Source organism: Cryptomeria japonica, chromosome 6 (assembly GCF_030272615.1).
Source record: "Cryptomeria japonica chromosome 6, Sugi_1.0, whole genome shotgun sequence".
Lineage (NCBI taxonomy): Eukaryota > Viridiplantae > Streptophyta > Pinopsida > Cupressales > Cupressaceae > Cryptomeria > Cryptomeria japonica.
This window is the reverse complement of record NC_081410.1, coordinates 276,571,863-276,597,058: the sequence shown is the minus strand read 5'-3', so window position 1 is coordinate 276,597,058 and position 25,196 is coordinate 276,571,863. Positions and strand designations below refer to the sequence as shown.

Sequence of the window (25,196 nt, the reverse complement as noted above, 5' to 3'; positions counted from 1 at the left end):
CTGAACCTAGCATATGCAGCTGTAGTGTGTCTTCAGGGAGAGCATAATATCGACATCAATTGAAGAGGGAGATCACTGAAGTATAGCGCATCACCTTGCCCAGCAAGTTGTCCAATGGATTCGCTCTCTAAGATGCCTGATTTGCTGACTGTTCTTGCATAAGGCTAATCGCACTTGATAAGGATGTTTGTTGTGTAGAATGAATCTTGTTTATATACAAGATTCATGTTCAAGTCTTCTAAGTCGGCCTTAACTAATTTCTTTATTTTACATATTCACTTTGCACTTTGGCGCCCAATTTGAGGCCTACATAACTTGCAACTTGTGACACGTTTCCTGTTTGAGGCCCAGCCCTATGAAATGCCTAACCACACGTTTCATTTAGGCCCAGCCCTATAAACATAAATGCTTAACCACACGTTTCATTTAGGAATACATAATGTGTTGCGTGGGAACATTTATGGGTCCACACGTTTAGGAAATGGTCCTGTCATAATACAAGATATGGTTATTGGGCCCAGCCCATTACATGACTAATTCACACGCCACATAGAAGAATGGGTCCAGCCCTATTACTTAAGTTGAATTCTAATGTTGCCTTCGGCATTCAGAATTCAACTTTTATTTTTCTACATAGTTACAAAAACCAACAGGAGTGAAACATACCTCGAGGTGAGACGAGAATGCTGGAAAGAATCGTCCAAATCCTCAAACACAATGTTGAAGGGCTTTATGAAGATCAACACTACAATCAAAGACTTATATGGGCGCTTTGGAAGAAAGACATTCCTTTTATGATGCAATCATTTCATCATAAATGAAACTTCACCCAAGAATGCGGGTTTGCCAAAATGGGAGACCAAATTGGGTTTAAAAAGTGCCGATACAAGTGAAGAACTAGTTTAGCAAGTTCACAAACATGTTGGTTTAGTGCGTTGGTTTGATGTGCCTTTTCTCCTTCAAACTTTGCTTGTATAGCCATTTCCATGATGGGAGGTGCTTTTTCCCCCTCAAACACTTGCACTGCTTTGTTCCTTAAGCAGTTTTTGAGTAGATTGTTGTTGGGTTGTGGTCGCTTTTACAAGGTGTTCATGATGAATGGGTATCTTGGATCGTTTGTTCTAAATTTTTGAAACTACTTCATTAAGTTGCTAGAGGAATAGTAAATCCTTGGGATTGGCTTGGGTTTGTTTTAGCTTGGTGATTCTTACTAGCAAATCAGTAATAACACTATATTTCTTCTGCGTCTATGATTGGAACAAGGATAAGACATTCCGAAGTTTGAAACCTAATGCCTCAATTTTTTAGATACGGAAATGCAAATGCTAACACATTTCAATTTGGGGTCAACATTTTGTGATGGCAAGGAGATATAAACTTCGCATTAGAGGGGGCATCATTATATTTGGTAATTCACTGACAGGTTTGTAGGTTTGAATCTACTTCTAGTGGTGGTCATTTTTCTACCTCGAGCGTAATGCATTAATGTATTAAAATCGCAACTGCCCAAAATGTGCCTTCTAGCACAACGGTCACGATGTCTACTGCAAAGTCATGTCCCTAAAAATTACAAAAAACAGATTGCTTGTTACAAGAAGTTCTAGAAATGAATGTCTTGAATTTAGAGATAAAGAAAGCCGGATAGGGGATAACAGAGATGCAAATCATGCCATAGATGCACATGGTGGGATAGCTGCAAGCATAGTATGTAGACTTGGACTCAGAGAGTACTCAAGAAGCCCAAATTTTTTAACTTGTACTAAAATTTCTTAAATAAACACATTCTTTTTGCAAAATTCAATTACAAAATGTATCAAATGGTTCTAAAAACCCATGAGGAAGTGTTTTCTATTAAATTTGATTTTTGAATACATATGGTTTACAAATCACATCATCATGCGAATCTGGATAGTGGATACTGGATACAGTAGCTAGCTAAGTGATAAATTTGAATCGTTGCTACAAACTTCTGTTAAATTAAAAGTTGCTGACTGCAATGGTCAATTGAAGGGATAGTTGTCCTAATGTTCATTGTTCAAGGTATAATGAAGGGTTGACTGGCTATGAACATGTATTTGCATTCAAGGGCTTAAAGATTTTGAAGAAAACAACAATGAACATAGGGCAGACCAAGACTTTCACAAGGAAGAAAGTAGCACAGAGTAGCATATTGGAATTGTGACAAAAATAAAATTTTGAACCAGTCTTCAGTGCGGTTTGGTCACCCACCTTGACGATAGGGGGTGCGAGGTTGTAACCCTTGAGGCAAAATTTTACATCAATAAAATTAAATTAAAAACTGACATGTCCAAAGAGAAAATCTTGGCAGCTCACAAAAAAAGCCCTAATGAAAATTAAAATACATTAATGAATAACAATTATTGCAAATTTTGGTCATTCAACATGTTTGGCAATTTTTGATATTTCGACATGTTTTATTTTTACAAATTTAAATTCTTAAACAGAAAGGGAAAACAAAATTGAAACCAACTTTTTGTAAATCTGAAAAATTGAAAATTTCTTCTTCAAGTCACCTAAAAACATATTTGTGCTTGTTGTTGTGTTTTTAATGGAGGGATGAATGTATGGTTTTATAGAAAAATAATTGTGTGGAAAACACATTGTAACTTGCATTTTACCTGTGTTTTACTATGCTCCACTAAATTTCCAGGATGGGGAGATGTAGGGACAGGGGACACATCTCGGGGATGAGATTTTTTTAGGCCATTTTTGGGGACAACGGGGGATGGCAAAGGGGGCAGCTATTTAAAAATATAGATTTTTTTTAAAATCTAGGAGAATTTCAAACATTCATATAATAATATTGATAAGGCATTTGTCATATTGACACATAAATTATAGAACCCTTAAAATACAACAATAGAGTTCACATTAGATTTGAACATTAATAATTAATTGCTTCCATAATTCATGTCAATGTGCATATGATATAAAATTGAAAATAGTTATATTGTATACACGAAAATGCCCAAAGGCTATGACAAAGCCACAAAAGTCAAAAACTGTAAAACATAATGAAAAGTATGAGGCTGCCTCTAATTGGCATCTCCCAACATTTCATCAAAATTAGAGTTTGACTTTGAGTCACTGCCACTATGAGTATCAGGAGTTGGTTTATCTAATGTGTTGTTCTCATTTTTGTAAATTGAAAATAAGGCAACCCCTACGAATTTTTCCTTTAAAATTCATATCGTTATCTTCTCTAATGCACGTTTTTCAAGGACAAACTTGTCTTGATTACTGCCTAATCGTTTGGGTAAGTCTTGGTCATCTTTGTTCTAGTTTTCCTTATTGTTTTGAGGCTTTCTTTTTATCCTCCTTTGTAAACTCGGGTTTTGAAGTATTCATTGCAAGTAATGGAAGCTTTAAAAGACATTTGCAAGTGTTCTTTAGTGACTTGTAGTCGGGTCTCTAAGACCCGACTACAAGTGATTTTATGTATCTTTTGAAAATTATTATCTCTTCCACTTATAATCGGGTCTTAGAGACCTAACTACAAGTCAGGTTTTTTTTTTAAAAGTGTTTTCATTCAACTTGTAATCAGTCCCTTAGGTCCCGATTACAAGTTAGTTTTTCTTCTCTCATTCATTTTGCCTTAAGTCGCTTGCATTTGGGCACTCACATCGGGTGTTTTGAAACCTGATTCTTCTTCCAGTGTCTTCATTTTTCCGCGAAGGAGGGTTTTTGTTTGGTGTTCGAGTTTCAGTAGGAGTGTCCCTCTTCTATTCACTATATGAGTTTAGAAGGAAGCTTTTTGTTCTCATTTTGCTCTTGAAGAAATCGCATTAGAGGTTTGAGTCATTCTTTCATCTCCGTGGGATTTCATCTGTAAGGTAAGTGCATCTTTCTTGCTTTCGTTTCCATTCATGATATATGGCAAATTTGTGTGGCATTTTGAAGTGCATGTTCGGATCTTATTCACGCTATATGTTTTTCGACTGTTTGTACCCTTTCTGCCATTTCTTGTGTGGATTTGGTAGCTTGCAATTGGGTTTCCCTAGCCTGACTGCCAGTTTGTATTTTCTTTTCGTTGCATTTGTAGTTTGCGTTTTTGGATTACTTTTTCTTGATCTATCAAATCAAGTTTATTTCTTGTCACTTGCAATCGGGTTAGGGAAACCCGATTACAAGCCAAGATGTTGAGTCTTTCCCAAGGTACACTTGCAGTTAGGTTTCCCTAACCTGATTGCAAGTGGTATGTTGTCTTCCCTTGCAAAGTTTTGATTCTGAGTGCCAAAGTGAATTGTTAAAGCCATATGCAAGTAATCCACACTTGCAGTCGGATCTTCAAGATCCGATTGCAAGTGCCGCACTATCATTTCATTCATCATTTCTTTATAAGTTTGTCTACTTGCAATCGGTTCTTGTAAACCCGATTGCAAGTAAGAGTTTGGCTCTTCTTCACAAATCTTTGCTTCCTTACTTGTGCAAACTCATTTGCAAACTTCATCCGCAACTATACTTCTCCATACTTAAGTGTTACTAAAACTGAAATTTTATTGCATATTAGATACTTGTAATCGGGTCTTCAAGACTCGACTACAAGTATTCATTACTGCTTGCTTTCAAACTATACACTCACACTTGCAGTCGGGTCTTAAAAACCCAATTACAAGTGCGAGTTGTGATGATTCCCTTGCTTGCAGTCAACTTTTTGAGATCTGATTTCCCCTTCTATCACTGTCCAAGCTTATCCACAAAGTATCTTTGTGTTAGTCCAAGTTGTTCCATGATAAAAACCTGCCAAGTCTTGATGTGAGCATTGGTTTTCAAAGGTTTGGGCATTATGGAAACCCCAATAGTTGCTGAAGATGTTCTAACTGTTTTATGTTTTCACCATAGTGTTGTAGATCCCTGTTCAATGATAGAAGAGCCGACATCGCCTCCAAACAAGAAAGTGAAGTATAAGTATGATAATTACCAAAATGAGATCGCTCCCACTCAAGTGGTCTCTCTCACTGATGAGATCCGAGATATAGAGATCGAACATGTTGACATGTCTGAGTTCTTGGAAAGAATAGAGGGATCACCAACACATGGCATGCATTTACTCTTGAACAACCATATTCATTTGATCTCTTCTTTCCCAGTGGCTGCCTTGGAACCTAAGTTCGTACTTGCATGTGCTTCTCATTTTGATAGGGAAACTAGAACAATCAGGGATGATGATGGGAACGTCATAATTAGGTTAGATGCAAAGACTATTGACAAGATCTTCAAAGTTCCTGCAGCTCCTGTGTATGCAGACATCACTATGAAGAGTGCTCTGGATTATTACAACCAAAGAAGATTTGACTGCATTAGACACATCAATTCCAAGTGGCTCAATACTCCCAGAACTTGTTTCTCAAGATGGCCCAAGTTGTATTGTTGTGACTTCATTGAAAAAGTTGGTGATATGATCACTCTTCTCAACAAGATAATGGGTTTGAGACATGCTAATGTGTTTGAAATCTGGATGTATAAGTATATTGTGATCATGAGGAAAGGACAATCTCATATTTTCTGGAGAGAAGTCATCAGTGACAACTTGTGTGAGCAGCTATCACAAGTCCCAACCACCCCCACTTTCTACATGAATTCATACTTGGTGTACATAGTAGTGTCACTTAGACAATTTCTTGGTCTTTCTACCAAAGGTGACAGGTCGTTGGTACTAGTATGGAAGTATTATGAGCAACTCACTTTGAGGCCTAGTAGAATTCATTATAGAAGAGTGCAGGATGCTTTCTTTGGCCACTTCATGTGCCTTTTTGACAAAACACTCAAGAACATGAGTCTCTGAGGCGGCATGTAGAAAGGTGAAGGAGTATGGATGTTTGTTTTTGCAATTCCCAACTTTCACCTATATGAGAGTTGGATGTTTTGAAGGCCAACCATACATTCTACCTAGATATCCTACTGACAAGATTCTTCTGATGGAGTTAGCTAGATGGCTGATGGCAGTTCATGCAATACAACTTGCCAATCACAAACCAGGTATCAATATTTCCTCCCACAATCCATCGCAGATTGGTCGATATTCTTTGACCACCTCAACAAGGGCCAAGGCAATGGAAACCAAACTTCAAGAAATCAAATTGAGGAAGTTCAAGGAGAGGAAAAATTTTGATTGTCGAGGGATGAAGGACAAAATCAAGAGGGCCTTCACTCATGTTCATCGCCTCAAAGATGTGTGGGTTGATCTTCGCACTGAAGAAGATATTAGGAAAAAGGATTACAACAGGCTCACCTTGGAGTAGATTGTAGATCTTGATTTGACCAAGATCCCAGAAGGAATGATGGATGATGGAAAGATCCTTGACCCAAAGTACATAGAGCAAAGAGTCATAGAAGCTCCTCTTCCTTCTCCTCAATGGTCAAAGGAGTGTGATTCTATTTTCGACAAGCCCATTCTTGCTAACACCAATGCTTGGCTGAAGAATAATAATGTCAAGACTATCAAAATTAAAGGTGGAGTAGAAAGTGATTCAGCTGGAATTGTTGGGCGAAGATTTGAGGTCAGGATTAAGTCCAAAGAAGGTGCTTCCTCTTCTGGCACTAGAATCAAGTTAAGGGTCAGCAGGGATTTGGTTATTCCTCCACTAGAAGTGTCACTGAAAGGAAAGGAGACACCGCAGGTGCAAATTCATGTTATTGATGCTGAAAATGACACTCATGAGGAGAATACAACCTAATCACCCCCTTCTATAGGCTCAGATTCTCCTCATACAACGGTTCCTCAATTGTCATTGGATGTACTCATGTCTCCAATCGACATGCATGTGGACTCTTTTTCCATCGTTCATGTGGATCCTGTGGAACCAAGCACGTCTGTTTGTGCTAGCATAGAAGTAACTGTTGAGACCTCTCATGGTGGCTTTAAGAATGTCTTCGATGTGAATCCCTCATATTCCATCCTGTCCAGTGTATCTTTTCTTGAGGTTGATACTCCTGCCATGAGTTTTGATAAGTTCATGACAGAAGCTAGTCATGATTTGCCGCTTGAGCAAATGCTCATCACTGTCCAAATAGAGACTTCTCCTAGAGTGACAACTGTGGTACAGGCAGAGCCTGTTTCTTCACAAACCACGGTTGTGGTCTTAGATGTGAACTCATTAGAACTACCCCCTTGGTTGAATTCAATTACGGCCAAAGGGAAGCAACCGTCAGGTATTTTGATGTTATCATTAAAACTGTTGCGGTTGCCAGGAATACAACAAGACTTGATCCTAATGAGTTACAGAAATCCATCAACAGTTTCCAATTCCCAATGGCTAGAGATGGAAAAGAATAAGAAGTGTCTTTTGACATTTGCTTTTTGTTTAAGCATTTTGTTTTCAACAAATTACATGTAGTGTCAAGATTCATGATTGCAAGTGAATTGTCACTTGTAACTTTGTAAATTGTAATTACATGTAAACAAAATACAAGTTGGTTAGCAATAGAACTGGAATTTGAATAAGTCATAGTTAGTTAGTTGTGGAAAAAGTCATAGTTAGTTAGACTTCTCCCACATTTTGCTCTCAGCCCCTCTCCTTTATATACACGAGGGTGTCCTTTGTAATTTTTACCTTTTTGGCAAGCAAGAAAACTTTGCAGAAATTTGCAATCATAGAGACTTTGAGCTTTATACTTGTAAACTGTTTTTCTTCAAGTAATATCAAGAGAGTTTGGAATTTCAGACTTTGTGTTGAAGCCATACTTATATGTCCATTTTGTTCTTATGTCATAGTGAAATATTTTCTTGTATTTGCTTGAGATTGTAGAAAGTTGTTGAGAAGAGCTTCATTTTGAATATTTTCAGACTTTGTGCTGAAAATATTGAAGATTGAATTAAGATAGTTTAGTGTTAAAAGTTGAGGAGAGTTGCAAGACTTTGTGCTGAAAATATTGAAGATTGAATTAAGATAGTTTAGTGTTAAAAGTTGAGAAGAGTTGCAAGACTTTGTGCTTGTGGTTGTTCCCATTTCAAGTAATTCGAAGGTGCATCATACTTGCAGGCTTTGCGCTGTCATATGCTGTATATTGTTCTTGTTTTATCATTCTGAAAAAGGTAGATAGGATCGCGGGAACTCAAGACTTTGTGCTTAGTTGCTACTTTCTTGTCGTGGAGGAGGTGACGAAAGTCTTTGTGCTTTCAGGAAACTTCATTTCCTCTCTTGTCTTGCTTTAAGCTGCTGTTGTTATCTTTTAAAGTAGTTGTTTCTTTTCTGAGAGGAAAAAATAATATAATCTTTTCTGAAAAAAGAGGAAAGGTTGTTGTCCTACCCAAATTAGATTAAATTAGATTAAGTTTTTAGTTAGTAGAAAAGGGCGAGCCTTCCCTAAATTAGGAGAGTTTTAAACTCACATACTGTGGCTGAAACTATAATTTTGCACATCTTCATAGGTGTACAAAATTTTCAACCAACATAATGGAAGTCCGACCAATCTCTCATGTGTATCCTCATCAATTTGCATAGCATCCTTTGCATCAACATCCCATCATAAAGCTAGAAGTTTGGGGACAGTTGGGGGATGTCTATGTGTCTTGGGGATGACCAACCATCCCCACATTGTCCCCACGTAGTTCGACTGTCTTGAAAACGTTTCTAGCCAGTTTTTGATTTTTTGGGGACAGCATGGAAACATCCCTGAGCTGTCCCTTCATCCCTGGAACGTCTCTAGTGTGGCAATATGGGAAAAGTCCCAGGGACGTGTCACCATGTACCCTTGGCATTTTAACTTGCGTTGACGTTTTTACTTGTGTTTTTCTTACATTGTGATTTTTCCCTATGGACTCGCCGAAATCTTGACGAGTTAAACTTGTAAAAAATTGTGCAGAAAAAAAAAATAGTTAGTACTCAGGAAACTTGGCAAGCACTTTTAGAGTTTGCAAATGATGGGAGAGAGAAAAATTCTTAGAATAAAAATCCAAGAGGGGGAAATCACAAGAAAACTCCAAAATTCAAGGATTTTTATCACAGTGAGATGTTTCTAATGTAGCAGAGTTCATAAGTTATTTGAGTAGGCCTTGTTGACGCTATGAGGGGATACTACATTGGTAATCAACTTTGGAGATAAGTTGTTTTCGGTATGATGGAGGATTATGGGAATTCTTAGTTTTAGTTTCTGGTTTGAATGGCCCTTGATTAGGGAGGTGTGTCATGTTCCAATGATAAATGTACAAAATGTAAATATATTCATGTAATACAATCTTTGATCAGATTGCAGATATTAGTTGTATCTTTTTTTCCCTTCAATAATTTAATTTATTATTGAACTGATTTGATGATAACAGAAGTTAATATGTAATAAGACTCTGATTAGTGTTAATGGTTATTAATTATTAATTTAGTGACAAGTATTGGTAAATAATTATTAGATTTATTACAAACTTTAATAAATAATTCTAAAACCTATTACTGTGTAATTCCTTTAGAATCGCACTAGGTGTGACGGTTCTTTCAAGAGTCGCAACCAACCTAGCGATGATGAATGGTGGTTGGACGTGACTGAAGTCAGCCACGTCTCCTCTTAAGGGTCGTGACCAATAACACGACTAGCGGGGGGAATATTTATCGGGCGGCTGGGTATTCTACACTGGCATAGGTTGGAAAAAGGAGAGGCAGCCGGTAGAAGATTACTGAGGAAAGAAAGAGTTGTAGCCTGCAGCACATTGAAACTTATAAAGAAAGAAATTGCTCAGGTATGTTTCTACTGTCTCAGGGAGTAAATGATAATTAGTGTTTAAGAGTGCAATAAGAATAATACAGCCTCAGCATGATATATGAATAAATTCAGATGATAAATCTGTGAATAGTCTGTGATATTATCAAAATAATATACAGTACTTCTTAAGTTCAATAATATGTATGTGGATTAACAATGTAATTAACCACAATTCAGTACAGCAAGTTTCCTATTAGATCAGAATTCTGTCACTAATGTAATAATAACAAATGATCCACAAGAAAGATGTAAGGTGTAAATTGGTAAAATACTGACAGACTAAATATAAAAATCTGAACTGAACAGTTCCATATTAATTAACAGTAAATGGAATTCATAATCTGCATTCACAATGAATTTATATAATCTACATTTAAATGAATATCTTTCCAGGGAGGTAGAGGGATTTGTAGAAGGGTATATTGTCCACCCAAGTAGACCACCTACTGAATCATATTAGATCAGTAGGCCAGGAGGGCAGGTGTCCGCTACTGGCCTTGGTTCTGACAGAGTTAAGCCACTTCTACCATCCACTGGCTCCCTGGCAAAATAAAATTAATCAATTATGAAATAAGGTATAATCAAGGGGATACGACCCACGCTATAATGAGTAGGCTATCTTGGTGAATGGTTAATCTGCTGCCAAGGCCAAAGGGGCATGATGACTGCTTTTGGGATTGGAGTGGGACGGTTGGGCAAAGCTGGTCGTACCTTGTTTCCCCAAATCATGTAACGAAATGAATTATGCTTACAACCCATTGAAGATACACAATTGTATCAATTCAAAATCTGTTGTGTATGAATGATTTATGAGAACATATGTCCTATATGAACTAATAGAAAAATTTCTTCGCGATAAGATATTTTTCTGTTTCTGATTTAGTTTTCTATTTGTAATTCAGGCAAACATGTTTGTGCATGTATATTTAGTAGGGGACATTACAGTGTGGTTTGAAAACTTTATTCAGAAATTCAAATCAATGTGTTCCCCAGTAAGACCACTTTCAGCTGTAGTTGTGCATCATTATTCTAGTTGCTGCACATGATCCATAAACTCGAGGAAACTATGTTGCACTTTGGTACATCATTTATGGATTCTGAAATGACACTTCTAAACTACATTTCCATTTGTTTAACCACCTCCAATGGTTGCTTATGACATATGCTTTAAAGGATTAAATATAAAAACATCTCAATGCGGAAAATGAACTTGCATGACACACAAGAATACGAAACACAATAATTTATTTAGAGAAATCCGTTAAGAAGAGTGAGCTATGCTCATCATGTTTGTAATCCCCAATCATGGATGTTTACAAAACCTCAATGGGAATTACATACATCCAAAATGATCATGACTTGTAGCCTTAGTTGACTTGCAATAGTTGAGAATGAAGGACAATACCTGCATGCACAAGTTCTGCCATCCATTCATAGCAATCTAGAATTTGGTTGCAGCAGTTCCAAAAGTGCCTTTGTGTGCAACTTCCTGCTAAATGGGACAGTGGGCAGTTGTTTCACATTAATATCACCACACTTGCAGAAGTATGCTTCTCCTTCCTTTAACATCCTCCCTCTACCAAGTAGTCTTAGCTAACCAATAAGCATCATAACTTTGACTTTCTATCACATGATTTTGGCAATCTCTGCCAAATTGCAAGATGGGTTTGGTGATACTCTCAACATCTACCAATGCTTGTAATATTTATTGTAAGATTTGGCTAGGCTTTCCCATGTCTCTGACAATGTGCCAATTAGGTCAAGCAAAACTCAATTAAGGACTCTCAGTATTGTTAGCATAGAATGGCATGGCTCTTGCACAATCAATGGCTTTGGAAGATACAAGTCTGTCCTCTAACCATGGATGGCTTTGACAAATGTAGTTGGCTTTGCCTGAATCCAATACTTGCTAGTTACACAACTTGGCTTTGTCCAACAAGCAACAATACACAACCAATCTATTGCTCATATGGCTTCCCACACCATGTAACAGAGGTTCTTCAATCCAATCTTCATCTTTTGCCTCTTTACTTTTTGACCTTTCAAAACCAGCTCAAAATTTGAATAGTCACTATCTTAGCATCATTGTCAATAATGCATTTGTGATTAGTAGTTGGGAAGTTATGATGTCACTAAGGGAAGAATAATAGCCATCCTAGTGCTGAATCATGCTATTAGAATGATTTGTGGCAAGATGAAATGTGCCTATTGGAATAGAAAAGAACATGCATTGGAATGGGAAAGGATGGACATTTGCAAAATACAAAATGTCCTCCAAGATGGCTGTCACTAGCAATCATCAAAAAATGACTACTTAAACTGCTTGTGCCAAAGATAATCATTGCCCTATCTTCTACCATCCAACAAGATGCAAACAATTGCATAGGAACGAATTGTCCCCATAAATTTGCTACCTCAAACTATGTCACCAACAACACATCTCTATGTGGCATTCCCTCCTTGTTGAACAATGCCAACTCTATTTGACCGTCTGACAACATTGCTGCAAGTGACCATAGCCTCAAGCCAATAACAACATTGCTGAGAGTAATGTGTTTGAGCTATTGCATGTGTTATTGTTGGTAGTGGGGAAAGACATCTCGGAGTGAAACCTATCACTCTCCCTACTGCTGTGGCGTCCTTGCAAGTTGTTGCAGGTGACATTCAACCTTGCTATGGGTGTGTTGTGACGTTTTCACACATCGCCCCATTGCAAATGGGGACCCATGTTTTTTTTTGCTCGTTTTGTTCGTTTTCGCTTTGCTTTTTCTAGGGTTTTGTTAGTTTGTTAGTTGTCTGGATTTAGGGTCAAGCCTTAGGGTTTTAATTACCGTCTTTTCGGACCAAAATCCAGTCAGTTTTGGGAGCTTTTTGAATTTCCTTTTCTAGAATGCAAATTTTGAATGAAATGAATTCGCCAGAATGGTCTAATTTTCAATTGGAATGTTGATGCAGAGCTTAAATTTGTCTAAGTGTTGAAGATGAAATGTGAATTTTTGTCCAATTGAATATTTTTGACCAAATTTTGACATTTTTGATTTTTGATCCTAGGCATCTCAAATGATTTGTTTTCGCCTTGTGAAGTGTTAAAATGTGTAAAATCATGTTATTTTGGCCTGTAGGAGCAAAATCACTCCTGTCCCTTAGTGAAGGACGGGAGCTCGTTTTCAAATATTTTACTATTCCTGCAGGGTCAAGATGAATTACGAATTGGAAGTGATGGAGAAAGGCGAGATCTTTCCATTGAATATAAATTGAAGATTTTCATGAGCACGGAAATGCCTCCAGGGGAAAAATCGCTCCTGTCCCTCAGTGAAGGACCGGAGCTACAAATCCAATTTTGCTTTGTCCTTGCAAGATTTTAACGTCTTGACGATGTGAAAAGGTCCAAAGAGGTGCATTTTATCAAATGAATATAACTTGAAGCGTCGCCCAGGGGATCACATAGGATAGCAAGTCCGGCTTGAGTGAAGTCCTGATCCTGAAATTTGGCTAAGTCTGGAATGCCCTGATCCTGAAATTTGACTAAGTCTGGAAACTGAAAAAACCTCCAAAAACTAGATTTTGCAATATAACTCCTGGAGGTCTGAAACCACTCTCAAACATCCTGAAAGTATATATGGAATATAACTTAAAGTATAAGTGACATTTCTTCACTTATACTTAAATGTTATATTCCATTAAAATTGTCCTGATTGAGAGTGCGAAAAGTCAAATTCCGCTCGTGTCCTTCTCCAAGGGTCCAGAGCGAAAAGCGCTCCTGTCCCTCTCCAAGGGACCAAGGCGAATCGCTCGTGTCCCTCACCAAGGGACCAGAGCGAAAATGCTTAGTTAGGCCATTCCTGACCTTGTTTGGACGAATCGAGACATCAAAGGCATGGTGAAGGACGAAATGAGCATGATAGAGCATCCAGACTTGATCAAAAACAACGAAATGATGAAGTTTTTGCCTAGAGGGTCAAATTCGCTCCTGTCCCTCACTGAAGGACCAGAGCGAAATTCTTCATAAGGTACGATCTGGGCAAAGATCAAGCAAATTTTATGTTCGAAGGCAAGAAAGGAGGTCGATCGAACCCGTTGAAGACAAATTGAAGATTATCAAACGTCAACAAAGGACCAAAATGCTTAAGTTCGCTCCTGTCCCTCAGGAAGGGACCAGAGCGATTTTTGTTGTAGATGATTTTCTCGCCAAATTTCAGCCGATCTCAAGGCATGAATGAATGAAAGGAGGCATTGCGAATCCGTTGAATATAATTTTCGAAGGTGATGAAGTGAAATGAGGCCCACAAGAGCAAAATCGCTCCTGTCCCTCTCCAAGGGACCAGGGCGAGGTACCTTGTAGCTCTCGTCCCTCTCCCAGGGACCAGAGCGATTTCCTTCATTAGACAGAATCTAGGCAAATGTCAAGACAAGTGTACGTTCAAAAGCAAGGAAGAACATGAGATGGACGCATTGAATACAAAATGAAGATTTTTTGGACGTCCACAAAGGTCCTAAATGTCTAGTTCGCTCCTGTCCCTCAGGAAGGGACCAGAGCGATTTTTGATATAATTGATTTTCTTGCAAAGTTACAAACAATGTCAAGGCATGAACGAATGGAGTGAAGAAAGACGAATCCGTTGAATATAGACTTGGAACCTGACAAAGTGAGATAAAGGCTACAAAAGGAGGATCGCTCCTGTCCCTCTCCAAGGGACCAGGGCGATACAATGGTGATGTTGCCTTCTCTTCAAGTTCAAAACCACTCCAAGGCGAAGAACAAGGTGGCAAGGACGTCTCAAGGCATTTCCATCAAGCAACAAGTTACAAAGGTCGTCACATTGAAAGATTTGCACTAAGACTCCCAGTTCGCTCCTGTCCCTCAGGAAGGGACCAGAGCGAAATTTGTATAAAGGCTCTAAATTTTGAAAGTTTATCACGCATCAAGTGATTGAGGAGGATCAAGGGACCACGTTTTACCCAATGAAGACAATGGCAAGTTGAAAAAGGCAAAGACAAGCTCAAAATCTTGAAATTCGCTCCTGTCCCTCAGGAAGGGACCAGAGCGATGTTGAATATATTGGCTAATTCATACAAAAATCACGTTGAGTCAATGTTTTGCAAGGTGATAAAAGGTCTAAGGCGTCTTTCGAAGGTGATATACCAAAGGCTTCAAACGTCAAACGATCACCAATTTGTACCAAGAGGCTATATCGCTCCTGTCCTTTGGACAAGGACCAAGGCGACTTTTACTAAAACACTCATGTTCCGACAAAATCAAGACAATGCAAGGGTGGGCAAGATCGAGGACGTCCTTTGGAAGGCAATGAACGAAGAACGAAGATCAAAAGTTTGCAAATTTGAGCTAGGACACAAGGATCGCTCCTGTCCCTCTCCAAGGGACAAGGGCGATGATCCTTATAACATCCAAACACCTCATGAAAGCAAGTGGGACGTGCGTGGAATGGACAAGCAATGATATTATTCGCCTTACAATGGAAGTTCGAAGGTCAAAGATACAAGATGAACGTGAAGACATGGAGATCGCTCCTGTCCCTCTCCAAGGGACAAGGGCGATGTTAGGCAAAACACATGATATTCTTTGAAAATCACGTTAAGACAAAGACGCACAAGGTTTTAAATGGCATTTGGAAGATGATACAAGGAAAGGATCGTATCAAAATGGAGAATTTCAAGCGAAAACCTTAGGATCGCTCCTGTCCCTCTCCAAGGGACCAGGGCGATAATGGTCATGAGATGCACTTATTCGCACAAGAAAGAAATTCAAGCTTGAAGGACCCAACAAACATCGCAAAATCAACGTGGAGATGAGGACCTTGGACGTAAAAATTGCAAGAGTCATGACAAAGTTGATGGATCGCTCCTGTCCCTCAGTCAGGGACCAGGGCGATGAGGTACGTATCTTCCCACTTTTTCATTTTTGGGCGCTAAACAAACATTTTTGAATTTATTTAAATGCTAAAATTCGATAAGTTTTGAAAATTCAATTAAATGGCATTTAAATATTGCGCTTGATATTAATTAAATTATTTTGCCTTGTAAAAAATCGAATTTGTTAATTTAAATGACAAAGGCATTTAATTAATTATTTATTAATTAATAGAAAATCAAAAGGAGCGCTTGGTATTTTATTGGTTTATAAAAGTCGGCCTTGTTATTTATTAAAAAATCGTTTAATTTGCTTTATTTTCACAAAGTAGGCCTTAAGGTAAGTATGAGGTGAGCGCTATAAAGGGAGGGTGAGAATCTTCATTTTCACATCACCCTTTTATCATTCAAATGCGATCAAAGGGAGAAGTGCGAGTGTGTTTGAAGGAGCGAATTTTATTTCGAAGCAAGGTGGTGCGAACTTGAAGTTTCCATTTGAGCGAAGTTGCCTAGGACGTCAAAGACATATCAAGGATACATTAAGGCGAAATTGCTAACTTGAAGAGGAAATCACGTCCAAGACTTGAAAGGTGGTGAAATTGATCTTTTGAGGAGATAACATTGAAGACTATTTATACCTCAATTTCGCCTAGGCGAATTTTATTCATTTTTGCATTTTAGAGTTAAGCTCTCAAGTAAGGTATGGCAAGATCTCTTGTTTTAATTTCAAATTTTGATCGTCATTGCCTTAATTTTGAATTTTGAAATTTTGTTTTGCCTTAGCTCAATCGTTTTTAGGAAATGATTAATAAAGGACTTATCATTAAGTTTCCTAAAATTTGCTCTCTAATTTATGTTATGTATTGCAAAATCATGTTACTAATTTTGAAATGTTGTGTAGGCCTCAAATGGAGATCTCATCAAGGAAAATCAAGCCGGATCAAGGACGGTCTTCGCCAGAACGATCAAGCCAGGACATGGGCGACTCCTTTCAATCCAGCGTTCCAAGGCGAGGTACATCGTCATCCTGCACATCAAGGACAAAAGGAGTTAGGACAAGAGTTAATTAAAGATAGCCTCTCAACGACATCAAATTGAATATTTAGCAAGCTACAAGCGTCAGATGAGGTGGCATCCCAGTCATCACTCCTCCAGTCAGTGTGGTCCACCTCAGCATGTCCAGATTCAATGTACTTAACTCATGGAAGGTGGCACAAACTCCGATGTACCTACCCTGGCTATCCATTGGTCGATTTTTCTAGAAGGGACATGTGTCCAAGCAATACAATTTTATCATTGGTCAAGCATTAAATGTTATGTAATGGTTGTAACAAACCCTAATTAGGGTTTTCATTGTAAAATCTTGGCCATTGATCTTGAATTGATCTAAGCCATCAAATTGTATTGTGGGCACTATATAAGCCCAGGCATTTCATTTTGTAAAGGTTAATTTTAGATGATTAGAGAGAGTTGTAAATATTTAGAGAGAATTAGAGAGAGATAGTTAGAAATAGTTGAAAGTAGTTAGTAGTTAGAGAGTAGAATAGGAGGACAAGGCAAGAAATTGTTGCCATTGATTGTAAACAAACTCCATTTTCATTGAAGTAATGGTGAAATATGTCGTTTTCTTGCAATTTGCATGGTTTCTTGTTGAGTCTTCAATCTTAGATGGTAGATGATTAGATGAATGGAAGAAATGTGATTGATTGATGGTGGAATTCGTACATCCATACTACTAGCAATTTGTTGATTGCAAACTTGCCTTGTGTAGTCGACTGGAATCGTTCAGCTTAAGCTCAATTTCAATTTGTCGCTTCTTCATTGATATGCATCAACTTGGATGGTATCTATGCCTGCGGTGATGATTTGAACATCATAAAGCTTCCCTAGAAGATCGCACTAGCCTTGTGTAGATGTTCCATTGATGTCAAAACAAGACCTAGTTAGAGTTTCATCAAAAATCAATCATTGCTCCTACATTCTTAGTATTAGGATTAGATCCTCTCTTCGCCCCCATCCTTTTTCCATTTTTTAATCTAAGCTAGTAAGAGCCTGTGTTCCAGCAAAGCAGATCGGAAGTTCAATGTAAGTCCCCTTGTGATTCCAGCAAATCACATCATACCACTGGAGCTTATCCACACGTAGAGACCCTACATTAAGGAACCTTGGAGTCTACCTAACTGATCCTTTACGCGAATCTTCAGCAGTTAGAGGCTTTATTCAAGAGAGGATAAGATGCCCTTAGGTATTTTATTCTGTGTATGATTGTGTATAAAATACACGTCAACAGGGTGTTATATCAATTCCTGTAGGTGAACTTGCAACCTCAACTCCCTTGTCCATCTAGTTGTTGTGATCTTAGTTACGATGAAATATGATTTTGGGTGGTGCACATCTTAGTGGCTGTGTAAGAGCTTGTAGTTGCTATGCAATTGTCCTCAATTGCTATGCAACTATAGGAATGTGAAAATGCAGTTTTTATTTTTGTAGTGTCAGAAATTGCATACCTTACAATTTCTACTCTACATGTTGCCCTCATTTTAGTGTCCATTTTTGTAGTGTAGTCATTAATTGCACCCAACCTATCATCCAAGCCTTTTACCTCACCCATTGCCAAGTTCTAACCTTGACTTTATTTTGAACCTATTCCAATAACCTTATATTGTCTTATTTACACTTGGACTTAAGGCAATATTGCAGTGGCGTCGCCATGATTGTAGGTTCATCCACAACTAACAAAATTAGTTTAAACTCATCTTTTTTCCCATTCTAACAACCAAAGCTCTTTTCATTGATCTCTTTTTTTTAATGGCTATTATTCTCTCAATAAAATGCTTTGTTTGGAGCCTTTTTGAAGGTTAATGACTATAATTGAAATCTTTTTTTCTTGCTTTCTCTCATTGCATCCTCTTATTTCCACTCTACTCGAAAGATTGACACAATTCTTTATACTAGAAATATATATTTTCTTGCCTTGAGCCTCCCTCTTGCCGTTGGTCTCTCACTCTCGATTCTATAGAAACCTCAAGGATATTGTAGTTCTTCCTTTGACAATTCCTTTGATTGCTTTTGTGTCCGTATTGGAGATTTAAATCTTTCCTTTCTTTATACTTTCAACATTATTTACTATTTTTATAGTTATCATAAGCTTTGAAATTGTTTTTAATCTTAATTGCCATTCTTGAAATATTGATGATTCCATTACCTTGTTTATTTTCACACAGATAGAATTACAAGCTATTGCTATTTATATGTTTTATCTATGCTCCTCGTTCTAGACACATTTAGGTTAAGTGCACACACATGAATATTAAAGTTTATTTGGTTGTCCATGGAGGTTGAAAGACCAAAATAGGGTTTTGACTACCTTGGCAAGCTTTCCTTTAGTTACTGGTACCCTTTTTCATTTGTCTCAGATATTGGTGCAACATTTGGGAACATTACAACATGTTATAAGATTGCTCCTTACAGTGGGTTTTATTTTTTAAAGTTTATTGAGCTCAAATTACCTTATCATGGTAGCATTATTTCATATAAGTTTTTGGTGTTTTGTTCATTGCATTCTTACTCTTTTGAAGGTTTCTGTTGTTTCTTATTTCAGTGCATAGTGTATTGGAGCACAACCATGCTAGCCTCCCTGTTTGTGCACTAGTGTCCTTGTATTATAATCCAAATATGCTCTTGCTACCCCTAACAGAAACCAGAATCCTATTAGTTAACAAAATCATCAGTATCTAGGTTTCATATTTCTATTTTTGATCCTTGGTGTTGACATACTTCTTATTTCCTAGTTCTTTTTTTCCTTTCTTGTTTCTCATTGTCCATTAGTTATTCCTAAGACAGGAATCTAGACTAAGTAAGACACTTTATAATATTCTAAGTGAAGGAACAAATAACTTCCATTTAGTTGGTAAAATGTTAGTTTGTGTTTACCTTATTTAAAAAAAACAAATTTAGGATCTTTCATATTGGAGTACTAGTGGAAATCTAAAAATAGATAATTGAAACAAATTTACCCCTACAAACTAAATAGGGTATCTAATTTTTACCCACAATTCCTTTGTGGCCATTGGTTAACAAGGGGTCATGTTTATTGTTATCTTGTGTTGGGTGATGCTAGGGCAACAAAACATCATCATTGGTAGGTTAATCATTATCTTGAGACACCATTGTTCCTGTAATTTGGGCTGTGGTGTTTGATTATTGCTTTGCATTCCATTGCTTGCTTTGTTGGTAGCCATGGGAGCTAGATTGTAGGTAGTCTGGAGTTTCTATGTTGGTGTTTGAACCGATTAATTAGTTATAGGGTTGGCCACTACAATTCTAGATGATTGTTAAGAGGTTTACTTAGGTAGTAGAGGCAAACAGAGGAGAGTTGGCGGCACACAGCAGAGAATGGAATTAGGGTGTTTCCATTGCTGATGTTCAAAATGAGAATTTACAGAGCCATACTGCTGGCAAATTGCTAGAGCCATGTGAAGGAGGCTTGTGAGTGTTAGCTGAGCCAAGAGATTGGCTGATAATGAGAGCCATCCAAAACTATGTGGACTGGTTGATTGGTACAGAGCTGAACCCATGAAGCTGATTTGTTAGCTAAGATTATCTGGTAGACATGATGCTGACATAAGGTAGAACATGTTGGTGTAAGCATGGTAGAATATCCTTTTGAGTACCTGATTTCTATAGAGGTTGCATGCTTAGTCCTTGGGATTGATGCAACAAATTCTAAAGTACTTTTGTTGAAGGCATTGCTCTTCATTTTCTGTGGTTGTGAGTAGGGCTGCAGGTCATGAAGCATTTCAGGATTGTCTATGGATGCATGTGAGTCCAATTGAGGCATTCTAAACATGTATGACAATGGCTTAGTTGCATGAGGAGCATAACTCACTCTTTTTGCAGTTTATACCCAATTGAGGGTTTCTCTAGAGTGAACTTGTGTTGCACGTTGATGTGTGCATGATGCAAGCTTTTATCCACATTTGAGATGTTTCTGTTTAAGTCCTTTATTGCATATGTCATAGGCAGCCATTAGAGGTGGTGAAGTGCATGCAAAGGTAGTTGGGAGCATCTCCATTTAATTCTATATGTTATTTACTGGTGTGTAGCATAGTTACCCTGAGTTTATGGATGAACAACTAGCAGATGACAATAGTACTTTATGGTGGGCTTGGTTTTCCTATAGAAGTAGATAGATTGTGGAGCTTGTGTTAAGAGGACATAAGTGGTAATGCCACCATTGATAGTGTTGTGATGAGTAGTACAAGGTAGAGTTAGCTTAATAAAATAAGTTTTAAGTGGGAATTTTAAAAACTTGTGATTGTGAATGCCACTCATTGGCCTAGGATTTGTAATCTTTATACCGATTCATGTGTAATTGATAATGGGCCTATGCAGTGGAAGATGATGATAATGTGAAATTATCTTGATTCTCATTTTTTGGTGTCCATTGATGCTATCTTGTTTTCTGGACATGATTATTTGATCTGGCAGTGCTTTATGTTGGTGGCTAGTTCTTCAAATGTTCTTAAGGTTCCTGCTAAGTTATATGCCATGCCACTTTAGGGTTCCAGTCTTGTACTGGATGGGTGTGGGATACAGGTTCTGCAATGAGAGCATCTTGGGTTTGGCCAAAATAAAAAGCCATAATAGCCAACTGACCAACAAATTATTGTCTTAATATAGTGATATATCTGTTGGAGTTCAATAAGCTAAATAAAACAATTTTGGCTTAAATAAAACACAATAGGGCAGACCAGATTGCTCCTGGGTGAACCTAAGGGGACTCAGGGTTGCCCAACAAAAAGAAAAAAATTAAATTTAAAAACATTTTTATAAACAAAAATGTGCTAAATACCTAATTTCGCTATTAACTGATAAAATTGTGAAAATGGCGTGTGTCATGAAGGTTTGTGCGGTTTCATTGGCCTTAATTTGGGCTGCCCCTTAACCCTGCTGGGGGTGTTTGTAACAAGCCACCCCTGGTTCACTAACCAATTTTTTGCAACGCCCACAAAGTTTTCTATCTTCAATAATGCCAGCATTTTGTTAAATATTTCACATTCTCATTGAATGTTCACCATATTTTGCATTCTTCACCATGAACATTTCAACAAACAGTTTGCATGTATGTGACAGTGCTAGAGTTTGGTTTGCAGACTTTTATGTGATTTTTGGGTGAACTGTTAAGGTATTTTCTGATTTTTTTATTGATTTTATGTTTCAGAGATAACATGTGACATTATGCCCAAACTTAACATGCAATTATATGTAAAGATGATCAAACTTACATTCACTGAAACCACTATATTCTGAACAACATTATCTGACTGTAATTTAGAAGAGAATATTTGTATAAATCTGACCTTTATTATTAGCAGAAATAATGTATGACAGCTGTTTGAAATTACATTATCTTGGTGAGCTGGATTATTTCCCATGTTCTTCTAATACTACAAATCACATGCACAGGTCTGTAATATAATATCCTCCATTGGCAGATTTAAATACTCAACACTCAATGATACCAACAGGTGGAGTCAACAAAAATAAATAATTAGACTGAAACTTGAAGTTGCTGCTTCAAAATATTGCTAACAAATTTGAAGGTACCCACACCACTGTGAAGAATGAGATTGTTGCTACAAGACCACAAGTTGGCAAACCAAGAGGTATGAACGCTGACCTTAGTATTGTTTGTCTTGCCAAAAAAATTACAGTTTCCAACAACCATACATGGTAGTATCAATCTTCCATAATGACTTGAAAGCCACGCCAAAGCTAAGCAAATAAATTGCTCAACAAACTCCAGTTTCAACGTTCAGCAGAGAAAACAATAGCAGTCACTTCAAATCTTCAAAAGATGCAATTGCCAGCAATGAGAACTATTCCTCCATACATGGCATCCATAGTCTCTCCACGAACCCTTTAAAAATCTTCATAATCTGAAATTTGTGTTGCCTAGCAAGACTCTTACAAATTTCTGCAAAATTTAATTGGAATTGCAAAGCTTTTTTTCCGCACAATCCGTGATCCTAAATGGACCATGCCGCATTAACTAGGGACGATCTTTCACCACTGTGGGCAGTCTTCTCCGAGAGGTTTTCCATCCATAAGAAGGCTGAGATGAACTAAGTTCAATCCCGCTGAACCACAAGGGTTTCTCCAGAGGAAAATGGAATAATTTTCATAATGCAAATGAGCTCTGCAAACCTTTATTTATACTTTTTCCGCTAAACTTTCTAGAAGACTTCTTTTTTAAAAATTCACTTTTAAAAGCTCTTTTTTAACTCCAAAAGGCCCTTTATCAGAATAATGATAATATTTGATACGTAAGGTCCCAATATGAAACATCCATGATTTAAAACTTTTCATCCTCTTTCCAACTAGCAATAACACTAAGGTGTTCCTTAAATTATTTTGATTAAATTAAGCAACCTTAGTAATATAATTAAATTAAAGCAAATAATACACCTGAGTTGTAGGTACTGTTGAAAAGCATCAAAATCAAAATTTGAATGCACTGGAGTGATAGCAATGATGAATAATGAAAATCGAACCCAACCAGATGACTTACTATAAATAAACGCTTTCTCCAAGAATCTTGGAGAACCCATTAAAAGTTAGAATTCGCTTCAAAAAGTAGCATAATAGTCCTCTAGACCAACTGAGCTCATTGCCAACATCAAACATCCTCTCTGACAAGTCTGATGGTCACCAAGAAAGCTGGAGCGAACTACAATATTGAAGTGACCTAAAATGGGGACATTATAGTGTTGCCCCCAAAGTCCCATGAGGGGTTCTGCTGCTCAACCCCATTGGGGTCTCCACACCCAAACCCCACTAGTTATTGGGATCTCTTATCACATAAGAAACTTGATTACAATGAGGGGGTTTGAGTTTGGAGACCAAAACTAACAACTTGAGACAAATATCTTTATGACTGTCATAATATCATTGACTAACGATGAAGTATCATGCCATAAAAGATTCAAATGTCATTCTTATAAAATATAATATTGTATGATATATCAAATGTATTTGTAATTCTGTATATTTTAAACTTTTTTGCATACACACCCATGTGCGCACACACATATGTTACAGCTGTACAGTACCCAAGGAAATCTTATTGGCCTTAGCAAAGTATCAGAACCCCAACCTGTACCTGCATCCGTACTAGAACCGGAAACTTAGGGTTCCTGGCTGTAAAATGATTCCCCTTTCAAGTAATAATTATAGACCATAGTTTCTACATACTTTCAAGTTAAAATGCTAGTTTTGAAAAAGTTGTAAATTTCTAATGGTCTGAGAGGATATTAGACAATGTTATGTCTATGGATGATGTTTTTTTATGTTGCCTTCAGTATTTCAAGAGTTGGATTAATCTTTATCTCTTTGAAAAATAATTATGATTAATAATTTAATATAGTATGGCATCTTTGTACCAAGTTTATGCTTTCTAACTTAAAGTATTTGAGCTCAGAATATTTTTCCCCCGTTCTTTATGTAGGAACCAGTCTTCTAAAATTAATTTTCTTTTATAGCTAAACTTTTCTTTCAACTTTCAATCTCTTGGCAGCCTCAATCATTGGTTCCAGTTCATCAGTTTGACAAGTTGCCGAGCTTTTTCATCTTTGCTGGTTTGGTTTTCACTCCATTGACACAACCCTATCTTCATGAATATGGTGATGATTGGTACAACACTTCACCACGCAGACTTTGTCAACGCGCTCTTACTGAATTGCCCCAAAAGAGAGGGGAACAAATAATCATTCTATCTCAGGTAATCTGATATTTGACATGTTTATCAAGAATAGCTGGATACACATCAAAACTGCCTATTGTTTTAGCATATTTTTTATGGGCATTTAATATGACATTTTGTTAATTTGTTAAAAACATTATTTGAAAATATTGTATTAAAGACAATTTGCAGACTTACAACATCAAAAACTAAACATCAACTGCAGTGATGTCCAGATGCTAGTCTGAATGATACTGCAAATTTTTTTAAAATTTCATGTTTAAGGAAATCCCCAAAAATTATATCCAAACTGAAGAAACTACTATGCATCAAAATAAACCCTATTCAATGGTGTTGATTGAGTATACTGAGGCCCCTGATAATCAATGAGTTAACATACATTAAGAAACATAGTGTTGTCTGAGGTTCTTATGAGTTTCTCACAAAATTTCCAGGATTTTGAGTGCTATATTTGGGATTGGAAGTCCTTGAAAACTTGACAGTCATCTTATGATCTATACCATTTTTGCAGGCAATTTTCTCGTTTTTAACCAAAGCAGGTATCATCAAATCTTGCTGCATGTTTTCTCATCTTAATCTAAGCAAGTACTTTGAGGCTGAATTTGGTCTTCCTGAGGAGAGTTTTAGGGATCATACTATTTTTAGCTGGATTGGCAGCACAAGAAACCTTGTATTCCATCAAGTTCACAGTATTGCATTGGGGGTTTGCACCTTGTAGTACAACAAGCATTGCATCTTGTGAAGTTCAGTCTCTCTGTGGGTAATGCTATGGATAGGTACTCCATAGCTCAATCAGCCTTGTAGCCTATGATGTTCACACTCTTAGCTAGATTAGCATCACAAGCAACTG

The 25,196-nt window shown here is 37.4% G+C and overlaps 1 protein-coding gene across 1 annotated transcript in view; it reads left to right on the top strand.

The window, feature by feature from the left end:
- The window catches only part of LOC131062625 (protease Do-like 10, mitochondrial), a 99,137-nt gene that overhangs the window by 43,316 nt on the left and 30,625 nt on the right, over positions 1-25,196 (top strand). Inside the window, exon 6 of the mRNA XM_057996330.2 lies at positions 24,161-24,364. Within this exon, the coding sequence (XP_057852313.2) occupies positions 24,161-24,364 (204 nt within the window). The remainder of the gene's footprint in view (positions 1-24,160; positions 24,365-25,196) is intronic.